The sequence below is a fragment of the Gadus morhua genome, chromosome 11, assembly GCF_902167405.1.
Source record: "Gadus morhua chromosome 11, gadMor3.0, whole genome shotgun sequence".
Taxonomy (NCBI): domain Eukaryota; kingdom Metazoa; phylum Chordata; class Actinopteri; order Gadiformes; family Gadidae; genus Gadus; species Gadus morhua.
The window spans coordinates 1,466,587-1,492,922 of NC_044058.1; the positions used below are offsets into that span (position 1 = coordinate 1,466,587).

At 46.7% G+C, this 26,336-nt stretch overlaps 1 protein-coding gene across 2 annotated transcripts in view; it reads left to right on the forward strand.

Annotated features, from left to right (window-relative positions):
• Window positions 1-26,336, forward strand: part of plekhg4b (pleckstrin homology domain containing, family G (with RhoGef domain) member 4B) — a 59,958-nt gene that overhangs the window by 13,605 nt on the left and 20,017 nt on the right. The window contains exons 1-15 of one of the 2 annotated variants that reach the window (XM_030371182.1): window positions 4,835-5,219; window positions 10,238-10,435; window positions 13,013-14,267; window positions 16,354-16,545; window positions 16,902-17,025; window positions 18,076-18,169; window positions 18,450-18,536; window positions 19,588-19,704; window positions 20,107-20,205; window positions 20,751-20,893; window positions 21,108-21,246; window positions 21,397-21,519; window positions 22,478-22,642; window positions 22,917-23,932; window positions 25,223-25,472. In XM_030371182.1, coding sequence (XP_030227042.1) covers window positions 5,169-5,219; window positions 10,238-10,435; window positions 13,013-14,267; window positions 16,354-16,545; window positions 16,902-17,025; window positions 18,076-18,169; window positions 18,450-18,536; window positions 19,588-19,704; window positions 20,107-20,205; window positions 20,751-20,893; window positions 21,108-21,246; window positions 21,397-21,519; window positions 22,478-22,642; window positions 22,917-23,932; window positions 25,223-25,472 — 4,053 coding nt within the window. In that variant the 5' untranslated portion in view covers window positions 4,835-5,168. Of the gene's footprint in view, window positions 1-4,834; window positions 5,220-10,237; window positions 10,436-13,012; window positions 14,268-16,353; window positions 16,546-16,901; window positions 17,026-18,075; window positions 18,170-18,449; window positions 18,537-19,587; window positions 19,705-20,106; window positions 20,206-20,750; window positions 20,894-21,107; window positions 21,247-21,396; window positions 21,520-22,477; window positions 22,643-22,916; window positions 23,933-25,222; window positions 25,473-26,336 lie in introns of those variants that run through there. The other variant, XM_030371181.1, reaches the window with a different exon arrangement.

Sequence of the window (26,336 nt, forward strand, 5' to 3'; positions counted from 1 at the left end):
TGGAAAATACTGGGTTTCCTAACGGAATTTTCAGATGGTAAATATTGTGGCGACTCCTACCCCCCGGGGAGTCTGGGTATTCGTGATGCCGTTTGGGAAAAAGGGGTTTATTGCCTTTTGTCAATTTGTTTCTGTTAGGTTGAGTGGGGTTAACGGGTTTGGGGTCTTTATTGTTTGTGTGTTGTTTATTGTGTGTAGTGTTGCCGCCACCGTTACCGAGACTTGCATGTCCGTTGGTTGGGTATGCGGTGCGCTGTGTGTTGTGGGTGTGTGTTAAATAAAGGCAGCTCTCGGGATCGTGCGGTGTATGAGGCACGAGAGTTGCGTCACCGTTTAACCTGGGCTCCCGTATCGTGCAGAACAAGTTTGACCATAATGTCGAACTTGTTCTGCACTTTGGTTTGCTGCATTTAGACAGCGATTCTCTGCTGCTGAACTAGCTATATGTTGCTTGTTCTATTGCTGTCTGGCATTCAGAAATGTAAAATGGAAGTTTCCAATTATTAATTTTAATAAAGTGAACTTAAAACTAGTTTTGGATTCTTTGAAATGTTTTTTTTTTTTAAATAATATTAACCTTAATTTGAAATATTAAGTTAACAACCCTGACTTACTTTTTTGAGTTTTTTAAAATATAAAATCTTAGTTGGTGTAACTCTAACTTTCAAGTTTGTCTAAAGAAGAAAAATGACATTTTGTTGGGCTCAAAACTCAAAAATGTATTGCAGTAAGTTGCCTTGCAATTTTGAGTTTTCTCAACTTTTTATTTTTTACAGTGTACAAGGTTGGCTTCAGGGACCAGCATTCGCTGCCGTAGAGGAGAACAGACTCTACCGTTGCATAGAAGAAGCTGAGTTTGATTTGACGGGGGAGGTTGGAATTCCATACACAGGTCATGCCGTTCAGGGCCCTCCATGCGAGTGTCTTCCTCACCTTTAGGTCCTGCTTGGTTGAGTTGACCCATGAGCCCAGATACTTGAAGTCCTCGACTTCCTTCAGCACAGTGCCACCAGTTGTTGTCAGTGGTTGATGCTCCGGTGAGATGTTGTAGGTGATGACCTCTGTTTTCTTGGCGTTTAGCCTAAGGCCAACCTTGGCGCACTCCAGCTCCACTCTGTTCAGGAGTTCCTGTGCTTGCTCCACATTGTTGGAGAGCAGGCTGATGTCATCCGCGTAGTCCAGGTCTGTCAGGACAACTGCAGGGTGTCGCTTTGACCTCCTTGGGGTTAGGGTGAAGCCGAGGCCCTGCTCCCGCCCACTAATGGCTTTTCTGAGCGCGTAATCCAGGACAATGATGAAGAGGAAGGGGGCTAGTGTGTCCCCTTGCATTACTCCAGCCAGGATATCAAACTTCTCAGTGTTGCCATCTGGGTTAACCACCTTGGACCTTGTTCCTGCGTACATGGTCTCAATAGCCCGGAGTATGTGTTCCAGCGATGTGTACGCACAATTAAAGTAGCCCAATAGAGTGGGAAAAACAGCCCAATCTGGCAACACTGCCTGAACCTCCTCCAAAAGTATCGAATTCTGGCAGGGAAAACTGCCCAATCTGGCAACATGGCTGAACGTCCTCAGCTCCAGCGTCAACGCAAATCAATGAGACCAACTGAAAACGAAGCCGGCATGAAACAAAAACTGTGATTCTGAATAAACTTTAAATGATATCGAAATTCTGTTTGGATATTATTGAAGATACAAATGTGTAGATTTGTTAAATGGTTTGAACGAAGGTTAACGGTTGAAAAAATATAGTATTTTGAAAGTCTTTTTAAAAAAAGACTTTTAAAAATATCTGAAAAGAAGCGCGCGATTCCAAGCTACTCTGAACATTTTCAAATTTGAATGGTGTCTCTAGGTGAAAAACTGAGGAAGGAGATAGGTCCCAAAGTTTGTAGATAATAATAAAGAGGAAAGAAAGAAAGAAGAAAACTTATGAAGAACAATTGTTGAGCGCTACATGCAGCACTCACCTCAGCCCAATTCAGACCAAAGATTCGCCTCGCAACGACTTGCAACTCGCAACTTGCGACTCCTTGCGACGAGACGGGCTTCGACGTTCTAAAAACTGGGCAGTTCACACTGCTGCACCGGGCGGCGAAGTCAGGTGGTTTCCCTAGCAACTGGGAACACTCTGGCACAGCTGAGAGCCGCAACAGCATCAGCATCCCGCTAAAAAGTAGCCTAACTTGGGTTTGCAATTAGGTTGCTTGAGCTAGCTAGGGCTTGAGTAGAGGTGTTGCTGCGCTGTCTCCACAGAGACAACGCAGCGATATCATCATGAGCAGTTCTAACTGGAGAGAAAGTGAAACCGCGAGCTGCTAATCATGTGAGAGAAGATGATGCAGTCGCATTAAACAAAGATGTTGAAAGATGGTGCGATCTATGAGAGAGACGCAGAGGAACTGTCCGGAGGCTTTTGTCGGGATAAAAAAGCAAGTGGTCAGCAAAATAAAGTATGTTTGCGTTTTTGCAAAAAGTTAATCGCGTATGTAGCCTACACCCAGACGTGAACTCATTCTTGCATAAGGCTTTCTTCATTCATAAAAATATTAAAACATTCGGGAGCATTCAAATTATTCTAAAGAGGTCTAGACTCTGTGCGCAACCCGCCTTCTCCAGTGAACCAAGATAGCCTGCGCGGTGACAAACGGGGGATTTTAGCCCCTCGGTTTTACACAGGAAACTTGAGGTAAGACGGTGAAATCGCCGGGCGTGCCAAGCCGCGACTGAAACGGCTTGGCAATGCTAAAAGGCCTAATGAAAAGAAGAAGACGGCGAGTTAGAAAGCCGAGAATATGGAGCCACAGTTGGGTATGCCTACTTCAGCGGCAGAAACAGGGTGCCTACGCCAATCTTTGTAGAGAGATTTCTATGGGCAAAAACTGTTTATTTTTATTGATCCCCTTCGAGAATTTGTGTAAAGGGGTGGGTGTGTAGTCTATATTCTCGCCTTTCTCCTTTGTAAAGCGCATTATATGCCTATTGCTTTTGGGCCGATATAGCCTACTGCACCCATTCCTTGATTCGTTCTGCCGCAACACTCCAAACAATAAATTTCGTTCCAATGTTCGTCCAATCCACTCCAATTGTGGTCCTGCTCTGAGTTTAAATCCAACTCTAATGAGTAAATGGTCAAGTTTTAAGTTTCATAGAATATTTATACATTCCCAGGGCATGTTAAATGAGTGCATGCCCCGCCACTCGTAACACACTCGTAAAATGCATTCGTCAATTGATGGAATGGGTTATTTCATACATCATCACATCCAAAGTTTGGAAATTAATCAAGCAAATTATAGATAATAATACTGAAATGGCTACTTTTTGGTTGAACACATTTGAAGGAAATATTTATGATCCCCAATGTTGACCTGAAGTTGGCGTCACTGATTGGTGGAATGGCGGTAGGCCTACTAAAAAATGGGGGCATGTTGGAATTGCCGCATGTAACCATAACAACGATTATAGCTAACGTGTAGGGTACTATGGACAGTACGGGACCGGGACGGAGTAAGGCTGTGACGTACAAGTTGTTCTGTGCTGTTTCCTGATTGGCTGAAGAGAAATAGCTACGTTGTTGTTTTCTAAAACTGGACCTAGCGATTTGAAATGTTCAATCTCTGGCGACTCCTTGCGACTCCTTGCAACGGCATCAGCCGAACTGCACTGACCAGTTCACAATGCTGCAACTTTTCCCCTGCGAAGTTCCAAAACAGTCTCGTTGCAAGTCGTTACGAGGCAAATCTTTGGTCTGACTGGGCAAGCTTTCATCAGTTAAACAAGGATTCTATGGACATGCTACAGTTCGATTCCGGGCAAGGATTAGAGCTCTTTAAGACCTAGCATGAGGGTATCACCCCGGAGGAGCCCTCCTACGTGTAGTGGCCACTAGTGTAACGTCGGTGGGCTCTCTGAGACCCCTGGCCTATGAGAAGAATCCAGTGCCTCTCTCTAAATATACCACACCTAATTACCTAGTCGCACTGCTTTCTTCGTCTACACCCCAAGCCTAAAATATGCCAGCTCTCACTTTTTTATTTGTGTGTGTGTGTGTGTGTGTGTGTGTGTGTGTGTGTGTGTGTGTGTGTGTGTGTGTGTGTGTGTGTGTTTGCGTGTGCGTGCGTGCGTATGTGTGTGGATGTGTGGATGATGCTGATAAAGAATGCACAATAAACCTCTGAAATCCATTGACGTGGTTGTCAAGGAATGTAGGCAATCCTGCTGAATTATGTTTAGATATTATTTACTGTGTATATTATATATATTGACAAACCCATAGGACCTGGTTGAACCACTGGATGAAGTCAACGATGTCTTACTTAAAAATACAGACAAGCAATCAATATATGGAACTTTTATCCCCACTTGTATCACCGTCTTCTGGAACAACAAGATGTCCTGCATATGTTAATGCCGTGTGAGGGTCTGCCCAGGGATTGGCTGTTCCCCTGACACTCTCACAGAACACACATTGTAGTTAAGTAACCTGAAGCACCAACCCTATGCTGATGTCTTCTTTTGCCTTTTCCAAAGCATCAGAATAAGCTAAAACCCTAGTCCATTTGTGTTGTGAGGACAAAGAGAGACCGCTGAGGGATGAGGAGCGGGCCAGCGGGGGTGGAGGCTGCAGTGGGGGAGGGGGATGCTGGGGTCACAGGGGTAGGGGTGGGTTGTTTGGGGTGTGGTGTTTGGTCAGCGCCCTTTAACCCTTGCTGGGTCCATTGGCGGGGGGGGGGGTGGTGGTTATTGTGGGTTGGCAGGTCAGGTAGTGTGTTTTTTCTGAATGGTGAGGGAAGTTGCATCAGTATGCGTTCTCCAGCTGGGAGAGGCGTCAGGAGCATCCGAGCGGGGGAAGGTTGCGTTGTTTGGTGGAAGAGTGTGAGAGTGTGTGTGTGTGTTTGAGTGTGTGTTTGAGTGTGTGTGGAGGGGAGGGGAGTGACCAGGAACCGAGTGCACTGCCTCTCACGCTTCCAGCAGACGTTTAGTCGGTTCAGGCAGGACAGAGAGTAGGAAAAAGAGAGAAAGAGAGGAATAGCTTGGGCCGGCAGCACAGTAATGACTCGCAGCACATACAGTGTGGACCTCATGTCTCGGGGGGATGCCGCCGTCCTCGTACTTATTCAAGTTTAGTAACTTTCTTTTGGAACTTGATGCTCTAGCTGGACAGAATGCACTCCAGAGCCAAGTCCAGGAGTGTCGACAACTACCTGAGCATTAAGGTAAGTTCATCAGTACAAAGCAACTCGGGAATGGATTTGTAAACCACCAAATGGTTCAGGCCGATTCAAAAAATAGCCTACTTATTCTGTGGAGTTTGTTTGTGTGTGTGTGTTTCTTGAGGCATCTAAGGAGCTGTCTTCTTTTTTGTTGTTGTTCCTACAGTGTGATGTCACAGTATTCGCAGTCTACAACTTTCCAGATACTCTCCCTGATATTATGTTGGCTCTGAAGCCTAAAGCAGATCTTCTGAAGCTAACATAAGAGTTTCATTGTAGCTAGGAGCATAAAGTGTATTCGCAATGCTGTGAATAATCAGATCAATGATTGATTGTCTTATTTGTTTGTTATTATAACTTGTGTGTAGATATTCTTTCTGGTTTAGTTCCCACCTGGTTTTGTCAGATCCTTGATATTTGCCGTGTTCTGTGTATTTCTGTGTTAGTTTTGAAGGCAATGGAGAATGGGTTACTTCATTGCAAATGAATACCTGCTCTTGCAATTGATCAAAGAGACAAAGATTTACAATAAGCTCGCGCCCAAAAAGCACACATATTCCTGTCTCATCTCCTCTGGTGTAATGATGCAGGCCGACCGTATATTTACCCTGCAGACTTTTCCATTGACACCCTCCTTCTTTACTGCTGCCATTGTTTTGTCCCTCCCACTGATCAGGTGAACTATACTCTGTACAATCTTTACACATTTGTACATACAATAGGATTGGGTCATTGTGTGTTCATGTAACACACACACTACATCACAGGGTTTGAAGTTCTCTCACTGGTCACTCAAAAACATTATCTTATCAGACAGTGTTTACATCCTGTATAATAAACTACATTTTCTAGAGATGGAAGGAGTTCAATGATTCTTATAGCTCACATGGGAAATTTACCTCTATGTAGTTCATATTTCTTGACACCATGGTCAATAAATATCTTATATTTTTGCTATTTAGTTCAATCGTTGGTGGTCTAATTATCTTGATAATTCCTGTCTGATGATAACCATTTGACAACATAAGACATTTATATTGAACGAAGTGTTAAGTGTCCCTCTACGTTTGGGATGGGTTTTCTTCACGTTCATCATGTTTATTATTGCTGACAATCTCGCTTCATTGAAATGTCTTAAATCTGTGTGCCTGTTGAGGTAACAGTGATTAAAGTGTATTTGAAAGACCCGCGTCATGCTGCTAGCCGTTCAGAGGTGAGATAGGGATTTGTTTTATTGGTATTGTAAATTACTAACTGCAACTGATTTATTTTGTACTCACTGACTGCAGCAAAGTTTTGCTTTTCAGTTTTTCAACTTTACCATTTAGGTGCCATCATTATAAAGACCAAACACATTTCTTTACCACAGCTGCCTCTCTCAGGCTGTTTCACTCCACTCACAGCTCTTTTCTTTCAACTCCTGTCCTGCTCCGCTGAGATCCAGTTGTACTGCTTTATATTCAGCCACCACCATCCCAGAACAGCGAGGCCTTCACAGCAGCCTCTGATTGGAGGTCTCGCTGGGCTCCACCTGGGGCGCCTGGCCACAGGACAACCTGCCCTTTCCTTTGTCAACCTGTGGCCATGTTGTGTTGGAGGGCGCTGGGCAGCGGGCTGGTTAGTGAGCTGCCTGTAAGGGGGCTCCAGCTCTCCTGTTACACTCCCCTGGTGGCTTCATGCTCCACTGGAAGCCAGGCAGCCAGCTCCTTTTGTGTCCCTGACCCACTAAATGTCTCTCTGACCATCTCTCTCTCTCTCTCTCTCTCTCTCTCTCTCTCTCTCTCTCTCTCTCTCTCTCTCTCTCTCTTTCTCCTTCTATCTATCTGTCTCTCTTTACCTCTTTGTCCCTCCATCTCTTACTTTGCTCCTCAGTGCCCCCCCCCCACCCGCTTTCTTTCTCCCACTTCTTTCTTCCCCACAATGCCCTCTGACACATATCTTAATGAGGCACAATTATTGGCAGAATTTCAAGCATAATTGTGCAACATTTTGCATAAATCTATTTGGATGTATCAATATTACCAACATAGCTGAATCACTGAAACAATTGGAAGGGAGCGATTCTAATGCATTTGTGTGCAGGATCAAGTGCAGGATAAAAATTCAGTATTTTCATTTTTTTTCAATTCAGGCTTTCCTCTTCTCTCAGCGTCCAAACAACAATGTCTCTTTGTAGCTGTGGGGAATGGCATGTCAGACATTAAGCCATACGTACTAAATAAGCCATCAAACAATCAGACCATGAGCAAAGCAATTCTTCACATAATTTTAAATAATTGTAATTTAAATCAAATGAAGTATGACACAAACGCACACAATTCTCCTGGCTTCTTGAAGCACGTTCCTAGACCCCAAAGCTCATAAGATGGTGCAACAGCTGTTTCCTCTGGGAGCAGAACAGACTTCCCCCCTGATCTCAAAGCCATTATTTAGAGCCTAGTCCTCAAACCTCACCTCACACAGCCTGCGGGTTTTACACAGTCCCACCTGCCATCAGGTGGGACGTTCTGTGTGCTGTTGTCCTGGAGCGCACATGTAGTCTTAAATGTCTGAGTCTGACCTGTGGCACATGAACATACAGCAGGGACTGTATATTATAATCTCTGCCTCCCTGGAATTAATCCTATAAAATAGAACCAATGGTTGTATAAAATGTATCAAATCATCGCAACCTGGATGCCCCCCTTTTCCCTAGCCTTCATAATAAACCACTGCAGACATTGCAAAATGTAAATCTAATTTAGGCTCCGCCCCCCTAAAGGTACGACTCTAAAGCTGCTGCTGACCTACAGGATCCAGCCAGTCCACCAGCATGTGTTAAATGAGGGCTAGTTTTCAAGTCTTCTTGTACTTATTGAGAGTTTCTCTTTCAAAGCGAGCTGTTGTGACGACCACTCTGACTCTGGAAACCTGAGAAATGACTCTCCGGGCCTTCCTAAAACCACAAACTGATGGCTTTCCTCCTATTGTTAGCTTTCCTCCAATAAAATCCCCTGTTATTCTTTGCCTCCCCGGTGCAACAGTGACTAACGCCCGGGGACATTCTTGCCTCGCTAAGAGGCTGACAGCTAATGGTGGGCGCTTTGTTTCAAGGCTCCAAAAGTGTACAGTACATAGCATTTAGAGAGGTGGGGGCACAAAGGCTGCCTTATAGTAGAGGCTGTAGTAGTCCAGGACACTCCAGTCCGTCTCTCTAATTGACGGTGCTGAATGTTGTTGAAAAAAAAAATGTCAGTGTCCCAAACATTCTTCACAATCGATTACAGAAGCAGCCCCCAGCTGGAGGAAATCCTTGTTGTCAGTCATTCCTTCTTTAGGTTCACATTGTACGGAGCACTCTGTACGGTTTTGTCTTGGGCCTTGTTTTAGATAAAACAGTCAAATATCAGTAGTTTGACTATTAACCTTCTCTGGTTAAACCCAGAATCAAACCAAAACGTAGTTCTCATCGGCTTCCCGATAACAGATTTACCAAGAAGGATCAACAGCTAGTTCTTTGTCCTGTTTTCCTTTCTCTTCTTTTGATAGGGAAAAGTATTTTAGAATTGCTAAATATTTGAAATGAAGGCAAAATATTGGAAGTCCGCAAAAGTGAAAGACAAAGGGTTGTCTGTCAGCAGCCTCCCTCCACAAGTTGGCACGATGTTGTCTCAGTGTGGGAATGTCCCTGGTAGGCCTATCCGTTAGTATGCTTATCACTGGGGCAGATGCCTCTATTCCAGTGTTGTTATGTTCCACAGACGCTTAGCAGTGTAAATACTAGGGAAGGGAATCTCTTCGCACCTCATGATTAGATTCCATCCCGATTCAGAGGTCAATGATTCGATTCTAAAATGATTATTGATGCATCTCGATTAATGTACAGTTCCATTCGGGATTTTCAAAATCAGAATTTGCTACTCAGAGTTTGCTAATTACTTCCTACTTTTGTGACGATCATTAAAGACATCAACAGATGAATTACCTTATCTAATATTTTATAAGAGAAAAAGCTTTATGACTTTCTATGAACAATGCAATAATTCTCTCTAATTTTTATTTTCCATGTCATTAAAGAAAAAGCTGGTCTTAGTCAATTCTAAGAAAAATAACTTGTTTGTGTTTGGCTGTGCATGCATGCTATGTGCAGGCTGAATCGCAATCACGTCAAGCCAAATCAGATCGGCCAATACATTGCATATAAATGAAATAAAAAATTAAAATAACTCAAATTATCCCTCTCTGGCGAACAGAATATTCTAGCAGGCGAACAAATTTTATTTAAAAAATCATTTCCTTTCATATCATTCACTTATCTGAATCGAGACGGAATCATTTTAGATAGAATCGCGATGCATCGAAGACTCGATTATTTTCCCCACCCATAGTAAATAGCTTAGCATATAGGAAAATTACAGCCTGCATTGTATATAGATGTCCAGCCGGTTGTTCCTAACACAGGGTCACTTTCCCCCCGTAGCATCCTGTTTGAGTCCCTCACACACACAGGGCAGCTCATCTTTCTGTCTGGGACAGTGCTGTGGTCTCCCGCGGTCATGATAGGGTCGGTGGTGAATACAGTGTGTTTTATAGAGGGTTGGGCGCCAACCTCCCATCAGTGGGCCCATTCTGGACTCTCCCCTTGGTGTGTCTGACCGACCAGGTGTTTCCCTCCGTTCCAATGGAAAGGCTTTCATGGCCAACATTTCCTGTCGCATTCAACACCGTCAGTTGGGGAGAACTTTGTTATTGTGCAGGCTAGTCTGCCTTCACTTGTCATTCTCATGCTGTATTCGTCATCCTTGTTGTCGGCGATGGTCCCACACCTTAGTGTGACACCACATCCCAACACCATGTGGTGGTGACGATGTTGACAGAATGGTTACCATTGTGCATCTGTAAACCTTAATGTATTGTATTTGCACCTTGAACCTGACAGTAGTATAATAAGTAGAGCTTATTTTAACCTTTACTAGTGTCTAGTGCGAATCATGCCCCCCATGTCCCCCCATCCTTATGTTGTGTTCTGTTTCTCCCTGTAGGACTCTGATTCGCTCGACAGCTGCATCCAGAGCACCCTGTCTGCGCTCTACCCCCCCTTCAGCGCCAGCGCGCCCACTGTGCTGTGGCAGCTCTTCAGCGTGGTGGAGCGGCAGTACCGCGGAGACGGCCTGCGCTGCCTCCTCGACTTCCTGCTCCCTGCCAAGAGGATCCTGCAAACCATCCAGCAGGACACATGTGTAAGTGTCTGAACGGCGGGCAGTGCAACGGGGGGCTATATCACAGCCTGTCTCAGGGCAACACCCTCGACGGGGGGCGATATTACAGCCTGTCTGGAAAAACTCCCTTGTGGCTTTTCAGAATGGTGTCTGACTGCTTCTGGCCTCACTGATTACCTTGGTTACTGCTGTCCTACTCAGTGTACAGTGGGTATTATGACATCCATATAACCCTCATGGCAGGGGCAGACTGGGACAAAAAATCGGCCCGAGGATTTTGGACCAGACCGGCCCAACACATTCGATAACGCACACCTTTTTGATCTTTTCGTCTCTTGAATGTGAACCACATACTTTAAGCCATGCAATATGTTAACGGGAATCAGTAAGAGTGGACACATTAAATACTAAAAACAGTATTCAATGTGTCAGTATTTAAACATCAGTGGCGAAGGGCCCTGGGGGAGAAATGGGTCAAGGCCCCCCCCCCGCCCATCATACACACACACACGCACACGCACACGCGCATACACACACACAAACTGCGCGTTTGCGGCCTATGCCAGTGAGAAGAGTGGAGTGCAACACTGTAGGCCTACATTAAATTCATTACTAGAGTTTACTTCCTGATGCCAATCCTCCAGGCTTCGGACCGGCACCTAGTTGAGCTGGCTTGCCCCTTTAAGTGGCTGGGTTAGGCTAAACCATAAACATATGTTACAAATATTCCAACTAAATAAAGCCAAATACACACTACGGAACCACATCTGAAATATAGGCCTAGAGTAGGCTAGTCTAACAAAAATATTTAACAAATTAGTTTTAAGAGATCTGAAGTTCTAAGAACGTATGGATATGGATGTGTTATAAACAAACATATTAGAGTGCCTGGCTGGGGCATAATATAATAACCCTTAAACTGTTTTATTTTATTTAAATTTTTTTCCTTTTATTATCTATTCTCTAGCCTATATATTTTGTGTTCAAAATGTTGGTAGTATGAGTTTGAGGAAGGGTCAAAATGTCATTTTGCAACCTAACATGTATACAGGCCTATCATTAACTATTCATCGTGATTTTATTGAAAAGGCATTCGATGCGCCTTGCGTTCAGCTGAGTCATTGACAATGTGTGGTGTGCTCGGTCACTCTCAATTGACAACATGGCAAACAATTGGCCATATCATCAATTGAGAGTGAACGAGCAGTCTGTTGGCTACGATTGACGTCAGATGACGTTCAAGGAGCAGATATGGTACCCATCATGCATTTGGGTACCATATCATTAATTTATTTGATTAAATACAAAAAGCAAGAACATAGATTAACAAAAAATGTCACAAATGTATTACTTTTCAAGATTTTTCTTGAAAAGTACAGATTTTCTTTTTCTAAATTTTGACTCCAACTATTATCAAATAGTATACATAAAAGACTAGACTAGAGTGTGTCAGGGCCGATGCCCAATGAGTAGGAAACCCTTGCGCTGATTGTGATTGGGCCAGCCCAGTGTCAATCGGGCCGCTGATCAACTGATTTTATGGGCCGGTCAGACAAATATATACAAAAAATGTCGGGACTGTCGGCCCAAATGGCACATCGGTATGCCTGGCTCAGTGGGTTATGTGGCACAGGTTAATCTCTTTACCAAGAATACTGTGGGGTGGGGGGGGACTGCTTGAATTCTCAGAACGGGAATGAATTGCCAAACAAATAAATAGGCAAATAAAAGAGGAAAAATAACAAAGTATTTATCTTGCAAATGGACGCTCTCATGGTCCGACGGAAAAGTAGGCAGCGCTTGTTGGGGCCATGACCTCACGGGTTCAGCCCTGGCTCCGATGGGAGCACACGGGATTGGATGCTATTAAATGCTGACAATATGGTCGCCATTGGAAATAAAATGAGTAAGAGGTGAAGTTGGATCTTTACCTACATAGATCCTTTTATGGAATAACATCATGATAGCTCATGACTGCTTGAATAAATACAGAAAACTATACCAAAGAACCTTAAGAATGAGGTCTAATATTGTTTCCTGTTTTGGAACAAGAACGACTTCTCTATTGTCCTGTTCATTGGAAAGCCCCCATAGCCTCTCAGAGAGGTTTAAATGAGCTTGCTCAGCCAACCTGAAACCCAGTACTCCCTCCAAAAAAACTCCAGAATAGAGGTAAGGATTCCCTGTTGGAAACAGTTAATCTGCTTTCATCTGTATTGTCTATACAATGAGGATGGCAGTACGGCAGCAGTTTCATCTAAGCCAAGCCCCTGTCCGTTGGAGTCTTTGTTTCACCAGAACTATGAGGCACCTCCTAGGAAAAAACGACCTGGCCTCACTTTCATTAGATATACTGTAGATCAGACAGATCTCCTGCAAAATAATACTTATATTATATTAGTACGGCAGTGAGTGATAAACCTGATGGGGTTGCGTGGAATAGTGTCTTTTCTTCTTCAAAGTTAAACATGTGTTTGAACGTGTAGTCGCGTAGTGAGATTACATAAGGCGCTCAACAAGCTTAAAGCTAACACCGGCTAGTGTCTTGACGTTGTTGTGTTTTCTGACTGCAGTCTCTGTTTGTGTTTTGCTTTGAAGCTCCGGTTTCGAGGCCTGCTGCTCTACCACGAGGGCTGGCCACTTTGTATCCATGAGAAGGTGGTCCTACAGCTTGCCCCGCTGCACAAGGTGCGCTTAAAGCAAGGAGACTTCTACCTACAGGTCGTCCCCTTAGGCCACAAGACCGCCAAGCTGGTGATAAAATGCCTGTCTGGCAGCGGACAGGCCATTGCAGAGATCCCCATCGCAGAGAGCATGTATGGCAATGTCTTTTCTGCTGAGTTCCTGCAGAATGTAACACAGGGCCGGAGCCTTCAGCCCCTACAGAACTGTCTGCTCACCACCGGCACCAGCGTCTACCGGACGGCCTGGAACAACGTAGTCAGCCCTCTGTTCGTCAGCAGCACGGCCGACGCCGTCTCACAGGCCCGCTGCGGCAGAGGGGGCCTCCGGGGTCAGCTCAGCACGTGCAGCACCAGCGGCTCCACGGGCACCCTGGACAGCCACCGCAGCTCCAGGGAGTCCCTGCACTCTCAGGGAGCCGACTCCATCTTCACATCCGAGCCCACCACCCCCAACAGGACACGTATGGAGCCCGGCAGAGACCACCCACCTCAGGTGGAGAGCCTTCGCCTCGGTGCGGCACAAACCTCCACGCACAGCAGCGAGACAGAGGGTCTGGTTCTGGAGAACGGCAGGGGACACCACAAGGAGGGCAGCAGAGAGAGAGGACCCGGGTCCAGGACTCTCTCCTTCAGCACGGACCTGAGCAACCCTGGCCCTCGCAGCCGTCTGCCAAGGGACTCGGTCACGTTTGAGAGCCGACGGCTGTTCAGGAAGTCTTACATGGAGGCCCTGCAGAACCCCATGAGTATCGGCTCAAGCTCGGAGTCCATCCTCGAGGAGGGCCTGGAGCATGGCGTGGGCCCCGGCAGCAGGGCCGGGACCCCGGGCAGCAGCCCCGACGCCCGCGCCACACTACGGGAGCACCTGACCCGGCGGCTGGGCTCCAGGAGCTGGCTGAGCGGGGAGGACTCCAGGCCCAGCACCCCCCTCCTCTACCTGCAGAGGGGGCTGCGGAGTGCAGAGAGACGCGCCGACCGGCGGTCCAAGTCGCTGGAGAGGACTAACAAAGCTGCCCAGGTTAAAGGTCACCGGGAGCGCTCTTCCTCTGGTGGCTCAGCCAGCATTTCCTCCAAAAAGCTGATGAATGGTTACGCCCTGCGCTTTGGGAAGCTGGACCTGGAGGCGGCTTTCCCTGGCTCCGAGAGAAGGAGCAGCAGAGACGAGACTGGTATGTATTTGTGCTTGCAATATGAAATATAGCCACAGAATGAATTCATTTCCTTACTCAGACGGTCACTGAGTGTTTTATTCTCCAATTCTGTCTGATTTATAACAGCCAGAGTCTTTTTATCTAAATCTAAACCTCCGGGCCCAGACTCCAGGTCTTGTCTGAACATTTCATTTGTATCATCCTTCAGTTGTAAGATATAGCCAGCAGCCAGGAAAGTATGGACTGAAGTATACTCAAAATGTAAGTTATTCTCTACCACTGATCACTCCAATCTGTCACTATTGACAGATTGCTTTTTGAAAGGTAGTGTGTTCTTGTTCTTGGCATGTTCTGGTTACAGGTATTGCCCAACCCTGAAAACCGTACCTAGAATCAAGGCCAGGCGTGGTTTACAGCTTTCTTTTCTGCAGCAGCAGCAGCAGCAGCAAAGTCTTAGCCAGGAAATCATAATTTTGTGAGGCACAACCTTTTCCTGCTATGGAAATGTGATGTTGAAAAGACTTGAGTTAACATCCCTCCCACATTTCCTCAGAGACTAGGCCAGCCAGCAGTATACAGAGAGTAACATACTAATCATACAATTACAAACAGTTATCAACATGTCAGAATGAGAATTCCCCTTAAGAATACAATAAAGAGAGTGCTTCTAGACGACCAGTTGAAAGCAGTACAGTATTGGGTCACACCGTGTTGATTTGCTCTGTGCAATTACCTCAGCAGGGATGGGGTTACAGTAGTGGCCCGGCAGGATTCCCACCCTGAAAAGAGAGTCATTTAGAGATAGTTCCCAAAAGAGCCTGTGACCGACTGAGGGGAGCGTCCCACGGAGAGATGGCCATTCACTGATTGGCTCGGGGGGTGATGGGGGGTCTGCAGGTCTCAAACGGACAGCCTACATTTACAAATGGTTCCTTTGTGAGCCTTGTCAGCCATTAGGGAGTCAGGGACAGAGTTATCTCTTTCAATGCAGGGTCCACCTCAGAGACAGGCCTAACCTGCACTGACTCACAGCCTGGGAAAAACAGCAGTCAGCTTTTAAGAAGGACTACATAACTGACGATAGAAGCCCATCCACAGCCTTCTATCAAAACACCTCCCCTGGGGAATAAGGATTACCTTGTTTACTTTTCATCAATAAATCCCACTCACATCAATCACAAACCTATTGGGCCAGCGGCCTGTCATTCAGAAAGGTGTCAAACCCGGGACACTAAAGAGGGCTTTTTTCTCAAAACACGATGCAGAAAAGGCTTTGCTCTCCATTCGTCACTTCCTCTGAAAACAAAGAATACAGAAGCATGTGGAGAACGCGAGCACGACCACGCAGTCACACAGGAAACGACTGTTGAAAAACAAAAGGGCTGAGCGGGGATATCATCGTCTGAGGAAAGTCCACAGCCAGCTACAGGGGGGCACTTCAAAACAACACTTCACTAAAGCCTGCCTTAGTCTGTCCTAAATGAACCTAAACACTCATAACACACACAACAAACACTTGTTTAATCCTCACCAACTGTATTTTTTAGGTGAGCACATTTTATCCGCCTGTTTATTGGCGGGCTCATATTATCTATGGATGAATGTGGCCTCTGCATTCAACACAGCCATAGACCTTCACTGTACGTCACTGTTTACTTTGTTTGCTGTACATGGCACCCTATCACGGCAAACAGTGGGAAGGTTTCGTTCAGTTTGTTGAGGTAATACCAACCCCATTTGCCACCATCAGGGACTTTTATTTAAATTGCCTTGGGTTGCAGTTATTTAAGGAGAGGGGAGCTGAGGGATATGACAGTGGTGGGGTTGCAGACACCTCCTTGAGTCGTGTCAGACGGACAACACCTGGTCTCTGTGGTGACTCACAGCAGCTCACTGCTGTAACACGCCTAGCTTACTGCTAATGAGCGCTGTTTGGGTCAGGCGTGTTTCTATGAGGTAAGAGACGGGCACACTAAGGTGAATGCTCATGTCCACGGTCTGCCGGGCGTAATGTATTTGAAGGCTGCTGCCGTGCGGGGCTCGACAGACACCTGCCCCGGTGGGTTTGAGACAACTTCACTCTCTGTAATTGCTACTTCCACAGGAACGCGTGATGATGGGGCCGGCAGCGACTGCATTGCGCTGCACAGCCAAGTGGAAGACAGAGCTGCGAGTCCTGGGTCATCTGCGGGGCGGGGCCCGGGGGGCACCCTGTCTGACGGCTCCACCCCCCTACCAAGCCTCCTGTCAGAGGTCAACCAGGAGCTCCTGGAGTCTGGGGCCCTCATTTTACCTGGTAAGTGTAGGGTGCTTCACACACACACCCTAACATACCTGTCATTAGCTGTTGTCCTGTACGGGCAGGTTTGAACACCCTGGCCTGATGGTTATGTACCCTTTGATCGGCCGTATTCCACTTGATAGACAACCCTTTGTTTTAATTTGAAACTTTTCAAATATTTTCTATTTGTAATTTCAATTCTAAATGAACATGGCTGACCAACCAAATCAAAACACATTTAGAAACAATTCCTATGAAACACGTCATTTAGTTGTTTTGCTTTATTGCTGTACACGTTTGTGGTTGAAGGTAGTTCTGAGTCACCAGAAGTGTGTTGACCTCCCTCTCTTGTTCATCTCTTGAACGAACAGGAAGTAGAGACCGCAGTGGGCGGATCGTGTTGCAGGTGTGCACCAGAGGCCGTGTGTGGGCAGGTGACAGCGCCACAGCTAAAGACCTCACCTGTCTGCTATGCTACTACTATTCCACACTGCGGTGAGTAACACCTTGTCAGCAGTGACACTCAAACTAGTGGAAACTTAGAGTATGTCATCTAGGTAAATAGGGGAGACCTGTTGAACTATACTTTATACTTTTAAAGGAGCATTTCACCGGTGGAGGCATGAATATGTATTAAAATTGGGTCCTATATGTAGTCGAATAATAAAATAAAATTCTAATTTGGTGCCGTCTTGACCGAGAAAAGGCAGAAAGTGACTTTTGAGCGCTTGTGGATTGAAGACTCCCACCATGCACCACCATGCACAGCTTTGCTGGCCACTCCCGCTGATCTAGATCTCCGCCTATCGGACACCTCGCTGTTCAATCTACCAAGCTGATACCGCAAGACTGCTTGAAAATCATTTCACACAACATTTCTAGTGAAAAGTATTAGTTGGTGAACTCAGTGAATTAGGCCTTGTTTGTATTTCTTTCGAAATGGTGAACTTTTGCATGGTGCCATCTTCTATGTCAGATCCAGTACCTTCCGCCATTGTACTTCAGTTTTATCAACAGCCTCTGTTAGCTTAGCTTCAGACGCTGTGGATGTTAGTTTCTGCTGGTGAAGTCCCACCCACTGGCACTGCTCTAACCGGTCTGTAGCGTCAGTGGGTCCCATCCCCTATAGAGGGGTGGGACTAGTGCTTGTAGTCTTACGAGAATCCTCCCCTCTTACACTTCCTATTTACTTCTACGCAAAAATCGTCATATTGCGTCATCTTAAACAGGAAGCGTTGGAGATCGATGCGGATCTCTCCAGTCTCTCCAGAAAATAAGGGAATGATGCACGACCATTCAAAAATATGAGTGGGTTTCTAACGATACAAAGCTTAATGGAAATGGGTGAAGTTTCCCTTTAAAGACATAACCTACCATCCACCTATTGCTATTAAAATGTTCTTACATCAGTTTAAGTCTTTGTCCATTCCCTATGTTGTGGTGGCTATGTGGTGGTTGGTATATTTAAAATCTCTTGTTATTGTTCTGCTAGAGCGCTGTCTGTCATGGTCACACATGGTTAACTGTGAGCCTTTCTGGTTTTAGGAGGGAGCGACGTGAGCAGGGCCTGACGGTGCTGGTAGACAGCAGGAGGCAGCCGCCCTCCCCTGCTCTGCTGTCCTCGCTGTCTGAGCTCCAGGTAAGGACCCAGGGGTTGGGGACAGAATACCGGCCTCAGGGACCGGTATGAGGGACCAGTGCTCACGGGTCTGTAACCACACCATCTGATTGGCTGCAGCTATCTTACGAGAGACGAGTGTCATCATGCTAGGATGATGAGATACTAGATACGAGTGATCTAAGAATTAGACTGGTGTGAAGCACAACCACATTTTACCCAACTGAAATCCCACATTATAAACAGTTGACCTTGTTCATGCTTGCAGTCCCTTTGGGTAAGACTCTTTTCTCTTTGACAGGCGTTGTTACCAAATGCACTTGACTCTGTTCTGTTCCTGGTGGACAAGGAGGCAGCGGCTCGGTCTGAGAGGGACCTTCACATACAGGTAACGATCCCAGCCCAATGTCTGCAGCCTGCCTTTAGACATCCTTGAGCGAGTGTGTATCCATAGCTGTGTCTTTGTTTTCTTCAACGTAACTTAGCGCCTAAGGATTGCCAACAGTTTTTTCTCCAACAGTGCACACAAACTAACAAAAAGGTCTCAATTCGGTGTACACGCCACTGCATGCTCCCGGACTAAGAGACTGTCAGTTAGAATTCTGAGCAAAGAAAGGGGCTGTAGGCTGCCGACGGATCGCCGTATGAGAAATTCAGCAACTCCCTCAGTTCTGAATGTCTGACCCGGTCCCAACACTGACCAGTTTTGGTGGACCCATTCCATCAGACTTGTACAAATTATGAACCTCAGTACTCTGCCGAGGAAATTGAAATCAGACGATTAGAGAGGGAAGGATTGAGAATGCAACGTGAGAGAAACAACCAACATTTCTTCAAAGAGTCAGCCAAGAAATTCAATGGATATATGTCATGTTGAAATGTTGCTCTGCACATTCTGAATTGTAACATTGCATAAAACGGAAACTTGACAAATCCTTAAAAAGCATCTGCTACCTTTACTATTTGAAAAACTTTAAATGCTTTCTTTTGAGGGCTCAGGTATCCAACATGCCATAAATCTGCCAATGCTTTTATAGCCAGCGTGCTGTGGTAGAACCTTGCATTCAATCATCTGCTTTCAGAACAACGTTTTTCAGGCCAGGTACAATCTGAGTAAATTAAATGATGAAAATGTAAGGCAGAATATTTTAACAAACCATTGATATATCCTACTAGTTGTAAGAGAATAATTACTTTCAACTCTTAATAAGACAAAAGTAATCTGATTTATTTTCACCTTGTACAAGCCAATATTTGAATACGCTCCCGTACTGTCAAATTTGATGTTAAGAGGCGCCAAGCTCTCAAGAGACAGCTTGTGTGCTCGTATCTGCGTGACAAAAACATTGTGACTTCACACCACACACCTTAGCAGGAAGTGACCCGTACATCATGTCATTGTATGGTTTTAAGGTGTGCTTGTGTTTGTTTGGCCACAGAACGAGCTGGTGACGTCTCTCAAGTCCCTGCTGAAGCACATAGACAACACCCAGCTCACAGCAGACCTGGAAGGCAGCTTCCACTACGACCACAAGCACTGGCTCACCTTCAGACAGGTGGGCGACCTCAGGGTCTGAGTGCTGATGAAAGAACATCAGTAAAGAACGTGATATATACTTTTACATCATATACATGTAGAGGTTACAGTCAGGCATCTTGGTCTACCTTAAGTGTCTCTTCTCTCTATCTCACTTTGTCTTTATTCTGTCTCCCTCTCTCTTTTCCTGTCTCACTCCTTATTCCCCCTCTCTCTCTTTCTCTCTCTCTCTTTACTCTCTCTCTTCCTGTCACACTCTCTTTATTTCCTCTCTCCCTTTTTATCTCATAATATCAATTCAGTGGGCGTCTAGACACCATGCACTGTATATGGAACATAAACACTTCATGCTGGGAAAACAAATGTTGAACATTACGGTACATTAATGATTTATCAATATTCAAAATATGAATTCTCTCAGAAAATCGAGCCCTTCGCCCGGAGCTGCAGCGCGGCCATCCGGTCTCTGCAGGAGTCCATCGACAGGCTGAAGACCTGGATCAGCCCCGAGACCTCCCAGGTCAGCCCCCCCGCCTGACCCCCTGATCGGTGCATGCTCCCTGGCTGGTTCCTCCGCCTGACCCTCTAGTCGGTGCATGCTCCCTGGCTGGTTCCTCCGCCTGACCCTCTGGTCGGTGCATGCTCCCTGGCTGGTTCCTCCGCCTGACCCTCTAGTCGGTGCATGCTCCCTGGCTGGTTTCCCCGCCTGACCCTCCAATCGGTGCATGCTCCCTGGCTGGTCAGTGCAAGGGCCAAGGCTGGGTCCTCTGGCTGCAGGGACCAGGGGTCTGGCGGAGATGTGTTCCTAAACTTCCTAAACACACACTTACAACTTACAAAATAGCTGATATGAGTGATGCGTAGTTTTATTGATTTCTCTTTCTCTCTGTTTACTTTGAAGAGGCACAATAGTCTAGTGGTTAGAGTTTATGACTCCAAGCCAAACGGTTCAAACCCCACTTTGCACTCTTATCTGTGGACACCAACTCCTACTGATGACTAGTTCCTAAATGAACTGTTACATTAGATGAAGGAATACGTGTTAATGTGTGTGTGCTGCCCCAGGGTGTGTCTGAACGGATGGAGCAGCAGAGACACCTGATGAAGAGCGTCCTGGCCGACGCGCGGCTCAACAGCCTGCGCCTTGAAGGGGGTACGGTCCTGGCCCGCATCAGGAAGGAGGAGGCCTGCCAGAACAACAACTACAGGTTCTGTCACTATTATGAGTTCCAATTGATACCAATAATGATGAACAGAACCAACGTGATGGTGGTAAACCAGGTTCAGATTCCAAAGGACAAAACAATGACTAAAAATATGGATTTATTTTATCTTAATGCTGGCTCCAAATTTTTGCTCATATTTTCTGCATCTTCTTCCATCGGTTTCTATTTTCCAATCTTCCTTCCTCTGTGTTTCCAGGGATGCTATAGACATGGTGAATGCGCTGTACAACCAGGTAGACGAGGAGGTGCATGAGCTGGTGATCCTCTCCAACGACTCCCAGAAACATTTGGAAAACCTTCTGGAGGTCTGCAAGTTTGAGGAGCAGACACAACAGGTGGGCTTCACATGTTTAGAATACCCGTGTGACACATAGCTGTAGTGTTAGATAGCTCCCATCACTCGGGCCTTCCACATGAGTTGTACATGATTCAAATTGATTCCCATATTGGAACTAGAATCCCATTCTCCGCTTTCTGCTCGGCAGGTCAAACTGTGGTTCAGCGTGGAAGGAGAGAAGCAGCTCGCACCGCTGGACTCACAGATGCTCTCTCTCACCTCCGTCAAGGAGATGAGGCAGAGTTTGGACAACTTTCTCGCAGAGTCTCTGGTAAAAGTGGATTATATGCTAGGGTTATATATATTTAAATATAAATATTTATATATATACATATATATTATAAGCAGTGATACTTTATAGTAGCAAGACTGTATTATACTACTACACACAGCCAGCCAGCCGTAGTGAATAAGGAAGACAATGGGGGAGAGAATTGGGGGGAGAGTGATCAGTTCCAAAGCGTAACTCAAGTCTGGGAACAATAGGATTCCTTGTGGACGAATGCAAAGCCAATAAAGCTGCTTCAACGTATTCATTATGCCAGCGGGAGATCGTCATGTCACGACGTTTAAGGCGACGACACCCAGATGTAGCATTTCTCACTCTTTAGCTCAAACTAAGCAACAATTAACAACCTACTCTTCTTACAGCCTTCAGCCAAAACCTTTCAACCAAAGGCGCCCAATACAGGAGATGACTAAAGGCTTGGCGTGTTTTTAAAGGTCACAGCCAGACCCTGCAGTTGAAGATTCAGGATTACAATCCATAGTTCAACTAAAGTAAAGGAATAGGAATAAAGTTTCACAGGAATAAAGTTTCAAAGTAAAGAGATACAAATGTAGCCTATGAATATAGTACCAAGGACACTGTTATAAACTAGTATGAGCTCGACACAGATTGAAGGTAAAACAAAACCGATTTATCGTTTTCTCCAAATTGAAGCTGTAGCGTCTGAATGGGACAACTCACACATATGTTAGGGCAGACATTCATGTTGGAGTACGGACAAGGCACATGTGTGGCCTTGTTGAGCCCAGCCTTGGTTTATAAAGCTAGGCTGGGCTCATGTCCCCAGTCTGTCTCATGTCTCTGTGTCTCCTGTGTTGCTCTGTGTCTCCTGTGTGGCTCTGACACCAGTCTGTCCTCATGTCTCTGTGTCTCCTGTGTGGCTCTGACACCAGTGGGTCCTCATGTCCCTGTGGTGCTCTGTGTCTCCTGTGTTGCTCAGCACCAGCAGAGGCTGGGGCTGGCGGTGGTGAGGGCGTCTCCCGGGCGTCTCCCCGGGGCGGCTCTCCTCCTCTTTAAGGAGCACCTGGGCTCGGTCCTGACCCGGGTGGAGGGGAGGAAGACCCAGCTGGACACGCTCACCACCCTGTACGAGTTCTACGACTCGGTAAGCCTACCATACCAGCACGCAGGAGACATATCCCCGTGGTCAGGGGTGTTCCCAGTCGAGCGGATCTGAATGTCCCCAGTCCAGTGTAAATCGTTTGCACAAAATGCTAAATGAAAATAAAGACATCTTTTGACCATAAGGACCAGTAGAAGTCCAACAAACGGCAGGATACAATACAGAACGCTCTGACATCTATCTTTATTCAACACGCAGTTCCAATGCTGTCCAGTAGAGCAGTACAGTTCAACTCTCTGTCTGCCTCTCCCTACAGGCTAACAGGTGGATGGAGCACTGCCAGGATTACTCACACCAGCTCAGCATGGAGAGCCATGGGGTGAGCCTGCCGCCCGCCGTGCTCCAGATCCTCCGCGACTACCACGCAGAGGCCAGCAAGTTCTCTCCACAAAACTTTGGCCCCCTCAACCAGATGGTGCTCTCCCTGGACAGCCCGGGGCAGCTGCAGCGCTGGAACGCATTGTGGCACCAGTGCCAGCAGACCAAGCAGCAGCTGGAGGAGACGCTGGCCAACGCCGTGAGCGCCGACGCCGCCGCCACGGCCTCCACCACGACCTCCACCCCCTCTCCACCTCTCCAGTCCCCCCCGGCAGCCGTCCATGTCTCGGGTTTGGAAGCCACAGGAAACACACAGCAGGAACCTACCGCAGGTCTGCACGGGCGGAAGGGAAGCCTGCCTCTCCCCAAAGGACCCCCCTTCTCCAACTCTAGCTCTGACCCCGGGGCCAGGCCGGCTCTGGGGGGCGACCGGGACGCCAAGCAGCCCCATTCGCCGGAACCCCAATCGGCGGGGCCCCTCCCCAAGAGCCCAAGCAGCTCTCTGTCCTCCTCCTCCCACTTCCCCTTCTTCCCCGGCGAGGGGGAGGGCCCGCTGCGCCACAGCCCGTCGCCGTTCGACGACACGGACAGTGACTGCACCATGGACTCCTCGTCCGTCTCTTGCTGCTCGGAGCCGGCTTACCCGGCGGCGGCAGCGGCGGCCAAACACCGCAAGCAGCAGCCGCTGAAGAAGATCATGAAGAAGACCCTGAGCTATGAGCTGACCCCCTCCAGGGAGGGCGGCCACTGCCACGGCGACACCAGCCACCTGCACGGCTACACAGGCGTGTACATCCGCGGCCTGGAGGTCACCAACAGCGTGTCTGCCGAGAAGAAGCTGCAGCGGCCGGACTTGACCAGCCCGGTGCCGGGCCGAGGCCTCTCATCCGCCTCGTCTGCCTCACGGCCAAACAGCAGACACGAGACACTAGGGGACGGGAAGAAGCAGAGCAGGTGAGGAAAAATCCCCTCCGCTCTTCATAAGAGCATTGACATTCAATGTTTCTCTGTGTGTGATCATCATTCTATCTATTCTACACACAGTATTGATATACTATCCATCTGTTTTTTATTAAAGCTGACGTATTATTATGTTTTCCCAACAAGTAAACATAGTATATGAGTTCCAGAAAACATGATTTTGAAGCTGTTTGCTGATGATAGCTTTTAGGAAAAAAAATCTCGCCTACCGCTATTCCCCACTGTTTCAGTCCCTTCAGAATGCGCTGTTTCTGGTGTCTGTAGCTTTAAATGCAAATGAGCTGCCACCCATTGCATACAAATGAGCTGTCAGAGTGAACCGCAGCATAGATATTATATTATCTAATATAAAATAATATCTAATAATAATAATATTATATATAATATTATATAATATATAGGTATTGATATAATATAATATCTAATTTCACAGCCAAAAGCTATGTGCGCCTCCGGATGATATTCTGAATCATAGGCGTCTCTGGTACTTCCACAACTAGTAAAGAGTCGTAGTTGGGGCTAGATCGGCCATGGTTGAGAAGAATTGGAGGAAAGGAACTTAGACTTTTACTCTCTGAAGTCCAGATTGAACGGCAACATGGAGGAGAAAGGGATTGTACTCCCGGAGCTCCGGCTGGGGGACTCCCTGCTCTGATGCCGTAGCAGGGAGCAGGGAGCAGGGAGTCCGCCAGACAGACACATGGCAAACGGACAAATTAAAGAAATTGTTGGTTGTATCGTGAACCTACGGACTTCAGTGGGGGTTTCATTCCGTCTGCGCACGGCACCTTCTCAACAATAATCAATAATCTTCCTCCCACTCAGGGTGAAAATGGTAGGTCTTAGCTCGTTTCCCCTCAGCCATGCCAACGTTTAGGAGTGCGTAACTACTGTTGACGGCTTTCAACTGCTGTTGACAGCGCATGCGCTACCGCGCGTATATGTCCCGCGCAAATGTTATTTTATTTAAAAAAAAGAAAAAGGTTTTTTTTTTTTTTTTTCTTCACCCCTCGCGGTTGACTTGGGATCTGTCGCGGTCTACTGGTAGACCGCGATCGACTGGTTGGGCACCCCTGACTTAACTGGTTGTTACTATCTACATTTCAGGATGATGACGATAAGTGACCAGAAGGAATAAGACTGTATCCCTGCCCAGCCTTGTTATCCTTGGGATAAAAAGTATAGTCATGAGTAACAAAGCATCCCTTAACGGCCATTAAAGCATCTGATCTTCTCCTCCCTCCCTCCACATGGCCTCTGCAGCAAGGCCCAGCATATCATGGACGAGATGATGGCCACCGAGCAGGACTACGTGCGCTCACTCCACTACGTAATCGAGCACTACTTCCCGGAGATGGAGCGGCCCGACCTGCCCCAGGACCTGCGGGGAAAGCGCGGCACGGTGTTCGGCAACGTGGAGAAGCTGAGCGACTTCCACAGCCGGTACTTCCTGAAGGAGCTGGAGTCCTGCAGCCATGCGCCCCTTTCCGTCAGCAGCTGCTTCCTCCGACACGTGAGTCCTCCTGACCTCCTGCAGGCACACACTTGTAGCCGGAGCAGTCTGCATCCATGGGCAACACGCTGACAGCCTAAACATCGACCCCCTCCTCTTCTAAAGCCAGAGGACTGACATACTGCTCTACAGACGCCTGAGTGATTCACAAGGGGTGAATCTACGGCCGTTTACTTTCTCTCCGAAAATGCTAAACGAAAGTTGTGATCTCTGAGCATGGCTTCACTAGTCCTCAGATCATCTCAGTGTAAGGCATTGCCTCATTAGTCCTCAGATCATCTCAGTTTTAAACATGGCTTCACTAGTCCTCAGATCATCTCAGTTTAAAGCATGACTTCACCAGTCCTCCAGATCATCTCAGTGTAAAGCATGGCTTCACTAGTCCTCAGATCATCTCAGTGTAAAGCATGGCTTTACTAGTCCTCAGATCATCTCAGTGTAAAGCATGGCTTCACTAGTCCTCAGATCATCTCAGTGTAAAGCATGGCTTCACTAGTCCTAAGATCATCGTGGCTTCAATAGTCCTCAGGGCTCGGTTTCCCGATAACGTTCTCTCTTAGCGCGCTACGAAGAATCCTACGTCTAGACTTATCAAAGTTGTTTACCTCTACAGGCGTGGTTCCCGAATGGCCTCTTAGGAGTCTTCTTAGGGAACACTCCTTACATTGTTCGTAAACGGCGCTGTCCAGAAAGAACATGCTGAAATCGATTGCTCAGAGATCGAGTTTCCATTTTATGAGCAAAATATTGCAGTCTTTGCGAATAAAACATTGCTCGAAATCCTTCTAATAGGCCTAAAAATATATTTGACCATGGGCGAACATAGCATAGCCTACACTGATTAAAAGAATAGATAGAAAAATT